This window comes from Halyomorpha halys, unplaced genomic scaffold, assembly GCF_000696795.3.
Source record: "Halyomorpha halys isolate HHAL.00 unplaced genomic scaffold, Hhal_1.1 Scaffold360.1, whole genome shotgun sequence".
In the NCBI taxonomy this organism is placed as follows: Eukaryota; Metazoa; Arthropoda; class Insecta; order Hemiptera; family Pentatomidae; genus Halyomorpha; species Halyomorpha halys.
Window position 1 is genome coordinate 353,625 of NW_027110685.1, and position 5,434 is coordinate 359,058.

The window sequence follows — 5,434 nt, forward strand, 5'->3', positions numbered from 1 at the left end:
TATAAATAAAATGTATTAATGTTTTGGCTTATTCTATTGGCCATTATGATATTTATCCTTATGACATCCAATGTAATAAAATCTACTTTCAAAATAAAACCATTTAGTTCCTGGAAATATTAGTGATATTAGTAAATTTTTTAAAATTCTACTTATTCCATGAAAAGAAATTATATTACTGCGAAAAAAATTATACCAAGTCATTCATATTTAATGAAAATTTATTATGCCCTTGACTGAATTAAAATCAAATGTTAAATTACCTCATTTTTCACTATTGGTAAAGATGAAAATGGGCAATAAAATAGGTTATTTTGTTTAATTGTACATAATTTTCCATTACTTTATTGATAATTTAACGTTTTTCAGAGTTTTCCATCTATGGATATTCAGATCGTTCTCAACAAAGCGGTGGAACTAGCTGAATCAAAGTAAGTCCAGTTTTAATTAGAGAGAGAATGAATTTTTGTTTTGAGGTGTTAATAGTTCACCATAGATTAATATGAGGAGAAGATGCTCCGGGTAGGTGGTCAGTAAATAAACACAAATAAAGAAAAACTTATTTATTTGTGCCGACGTTTTGACCTGAATTTCAGGCCTTCATCAGGGCTAATTATAAAAATAAAATAAAATAAATTAATATAAATAAAAAAATAAATATTAATAATAAATAAAATAAAAAATAGATAATCATCGCTCAAAGAAACATAAAAAATAAAGGTATATAATAAATGAACTCATTTGGAAATATACGTAACAATGAATAAAGTTGATTTGTAACAATAGAAGTTGATATTTGATAACAATAGAAGAAATATAATATTATAGAAGTAAGAATCATAAAAAATAAATTATGACAAATTAAATAACAGAAAGCGTTGAAGAAATAATTGTACTTATTTGCTGACCACACATCCTCTGGAATTTTTTTTAGTATACCCTGGGGTGGCCAACCCAAGGCATACGTGCTACAGCATGGGATGTTGGTTGTTTGGAATTAGCTCGTGGTCAATTGAGTTTTAAAATTCTTTATGCTTAATTTTGTTGTAAAAAAAATTTCATTTATCTTTCTGGGATGAAATGATAATTTAAACTTGGCATATTTGATATAGGTAACAAAATTATCCTAATAATAGAAATTCTAAATCAAATGGAAGTGTGCTAAAAATTGGCAGATGTGCGAAGAACGAGTTGCGATTTTTTGTCATTAGGAAATTTTCCTGTTACAGAATATTCAATATTTTTGTTGGATATATTTTATTATAATTTGATAATTTAAGATAAGATTCAGTTTAAAGGATGATTAACTTCATAAAACCATCCTCGTATTTTTAATATTGTTCCTATAATAATTGATTGATTACTTGGCTAGAAGCTGAACATAAGTTATAATAAACTGTTAATATTTTTGTTAAAGAAAAATATTAAAATATTGCAATGAGAAATGTTATTAATAATACTTTGCTGAAAACTGTTGAAATTGGAGTTAATCAGTCTACTGGAAAGGTTCATTTGGAAAGTTAGTTAGGGAATGTATTGTTATAGTGCAGTGATTCCTCAGAACACAGGAGTTCTGCGAAATAATTAAGGATTGGACCATTTTAAGTCAAATCGAAATAGTTTTAAACTTCATCTTAGATTTTATTCAATTTTGCACAGGGTTTATATGGGTATTCTAGCCTTTCTCAGCTTTTGCTGAAAAGACAGCATTCGTCAATCTGTTAGCATCAAAAGATATAATATAGGAGTTCCGCAATTTTGATACAAGTACCAAAAGTTCCACACCCCCAAAAAAGGTTGGGAGCTACAGCCATTGTGAATCAATAAGTAAATATCAGTTTTGAAATGAGTGAAGATTAATTTCAACTCAATGTTTTGTTTTAAAGGCAAATTATTTTACCAATTTAAATAAAACTGTTCAATATTTATCTTGGAATCTTCTGTCTTGTAAGTTTGAGTCATGATTAAATACTATTTTAATTATAATAATAATTAAATAATAGAGTGATAATACTTTAAATAATTTAAGTATATACTATTATGTGTAATTTAAATTTTTAGTTCCTGAAGATGACAACATTGTTGTTGAAACTTTGAACAGTTTTATTATTACAGTTTAATTTAAAGTTAAATGTTGAACAGTTTAATATTAACAAATTTACTTTTTACTTAATACAAATTCCATTAATGATTTTGTTACATATTTATTCATTTATCTTGTAAACTTTTGGTTTCTATATTACCTTTATTTTGTAATTTAAATTTTTCAGGCATGGATGCTTCAGGTAACTTTTTGAAAGCTGCAATTGAAGGTAACTTTATCCTCTCAGAGTTTGGTTTATTTATGTATTAATTATATTCTCAGTTAATATATTTTATTTATAAGTGCAATATTGTGAAAATACATAGGTAACTAACTATGTATACTCGGTAAAATAGTATCGTAAATTTAACAACTATATTAAGTTATCTTAACCTTATTCATTAAAGGTTAACTATGCCTATAATTGAATGCCTGAGGCATTTTGAGCAATATCAATATATAAACATAATCTGTTCATTTAATAACCTTTTAGGTTGAATATAATAATAAATTTGTTTGATCTTTTCTGCCATAGTTAGTTGTTTTCCAATACTCAATTTATTCTAGATATAAGAGGAAATGTGTGATTTCTGTTGTATTTTTTGTTTTCTTTATTGTTATGATAAAGATTTATATTTTAAACATCATAAATATAAGAATCGTGAAAATGAAATAAAATTCATTATCTTGCCACGTGTTGAAATAAATTCTTGTAATAAAGAATAAAATAAATGTGATGTTTTTAAAATTGGTTCAGTACAAAAATATTCAATATAACTACTTAATTAATAATAAAATAAATTTGATTAGTCCATAATCAGATATATCAATTTCCGTAAACATATATGTATATGTTTATTTGGAGTTTAAATGACATTGTAAAGTCAGTTTCTTTTTTATTGTTTTTGAGTGTTAGATGATATGCACTATTTGTTTAAAGACAATAATATTATCATTGTTATATAATATGATAATCATTTATTTACTTATCGGTAATCATCAACTCACTATCAAATGAATACATTTTTATTTTTATACATAATGCATTTTTTATATCATTATAATTGGTATTTGATGTAAACGAGATGTTATTCACATCAATGTATTGTCTAGATTATTTGTACCGACATGATTCAGAAAGTACAGCCAAATAGATTAGTGTTTGTCCATTCGCGTGTTATAATTGATCCATAATTTGACATAAGACGACAATCATTGCCATAATAGTTAGCCAAATTGTATAACCTATCTTATAAGAGACTGATAAAAGAGAATTATATTTATTAGCTAAAAAGAAATATAGCTACATTACGTAATAAATTTGTACAAAATATGTCAAATTCGATGTCTGTGATATAATTTTCGTCTGTTTAATAATTCTATTTTGTATAAATGGGAGCTGCATGTCTGTCCATTAGCACTTATTTAAATTAAAAGAATAATTTGTGAATTCTGATATATGTTTCGATTTATATACCTCTAAATGTAGTTGTGTTTTAGGGTACTTTGATGTAGTAGAGTTAATGAATGTTAACCATCCGGTTAATATAATCTCTTTCTCTCTCTTTTTTTTTTTTATAAATGACATTAAATTATAACTGTTATCTTTAGAAAAAACAATGTGTACATGACATATTGTCCATTGGTGATCTGTTTGCTTATTATTTGACATTGTTATTGTTTGAATAAAGTTAATTTTATGATTTATATTATATTGAAAAATATTTGTTAATATATGAAATTTAATAATCAATTTATTTGTTATGCTGATGATAAAATCATCAACTATATTATTATATTTATATATATATATATTTATGGTAGCTGAACATGTATTCTTTATTATAGTGATCTTTAGTTTAGATGTGATACAAATCTGCTTAAGATTAACCATAAAATAGAAATATCGGTTATTAAAATTTCAAGTTGTTAAAAAAAGTTTAGAAGGAAATAAAAATTGATTTTTGTATCAGTTGAACAGTGTTGTTAATTCATTGCGGAATGGTGCCAAATCAACCTATCCTCCAATGATAGCTTAAAAAAAATTAACTTTTTTTGATGACTAGATGTTTTGAACTTCATATTGACTAAAAAAAAAAATTATACTTACTTAACCTATCCTTCATAAGGTAATATCTTATCTTATAATATATTATCATCTTTTGGTCTTACGAACCGAATAATGTCTGTTACATAATTGATGGATTCTTTCTGATAATAGATATTTCTTTATCACAAGCTGGCGACTTAAAAAAAATATTTTTTGATAGAATGGCACTAAAAGAAATTGAACAAACTAAGTACTGTTTGGCAAATTGTTAGTTATAAGTTTTAAGAAATAAAGGAATATTTTTCATATAAGGGTTTATACTCATAAGGATATTTTTTTTTTTTTAGGTTAAAATTTAATTTCCTTTATTATTAATAATCTGATGTTTACTTCCATATTTTGAAAAAAAAACAACAACACTATTTTAGAAAATAAATGAATTATGAGTTTTTTTTTTTATAATTTGTCTTCTTCCAACAGCAGGTCTTTGTGGAACTAATTTAAATAGATATTATAATTTTTACTTTTACTAGCAGTTACGGTTTGAAGTGTTAGTATTGTATATAATAGATGATTTGGTCATGTCTTCAGTTATGACTTTTATGTCATAGAACTTATGTAATCATTGCACAAAATAATGTTGTTTTAACATGACACATGTAGTATCTTAATTGTTTATGTATAAATAATTTAAAGTATTTTGTGTAACCATGAACAATAATAACAGATAGAGGGATTGAATTATTTTGGGATCAACTATCCATTGATTCAATAATTAGTGTTTCTATCTAGTACTTAAAGACGTGCCATCGTTAAGTAGGTCATGTTAGCAGCAACTATATTCCTCAAATATTTCTGAGTACATTTGTATAAATATATTCTTTGATGTATGTATTTCTATATATGTGTAATAAAGAGATATATTTTATTACATTTATGTAGTCTCCTTTCATAATCCTTTTGTTAGTGTTATTTGTTAAAAAAAATCATCTAAGAAGTAATTAACTTTTAATTTTGATTTGTTTGTCTTTTTATTTGTGTTTAATTTTATATTTTTGTTAACACCTTTTATTATAAGTATATTCATACCAGTGCTGCTGAATCTCTCGACCATAATTTCCCTCTAAAAGCCTTGAAAATACCTGCCAGTATAACTTTCTTTCGGGGAATCTATTACATCATAACTGTCACTATATGATTGTTATGGCGACAGTACTCTCCCACTAGATTTCACATGGTAATGAATAGTACAAGTAATATCAGTATAACAACACCCATAGTTTCATGCATTGTGGTAACAG

At 25.2% G+C, this 5,434-nt stretch overlaps 1 protein-coding gene across 3 annotated transcripts in view; it reads left to right on the forward strand.

Moving 5' to 3' along the window:
* LOC106681700 (TBC1 domain family member 13) overlaps positions 1 to 5,070 on the forward strand; it is a 24,546-nt gene extending 19,476 nt beyond the window's left edge. For all 3 annotated transcript variants that reach the window (XM_067048808.1, XM_014422159.3, XM_067048809.1), the window contains 2 exons: positions 370 to 431; positions 2,271 to 5,070. In XM_067048808.1, the coding sequence (XP_066904909.1) occupies positions 370 to 431; positions 2,271 to 2,289 (81 nt within the window). In that variant the 3' untranslated portion in view covers positions 2,290 to 5,070. The remainder of the gene's footprint in view (positions 1 to 369; positions 432 to 2,270) is intronic.
* The last annotated feature ends 364 nt before the right edge of the window (positions 5,071 to 5,434 follow it).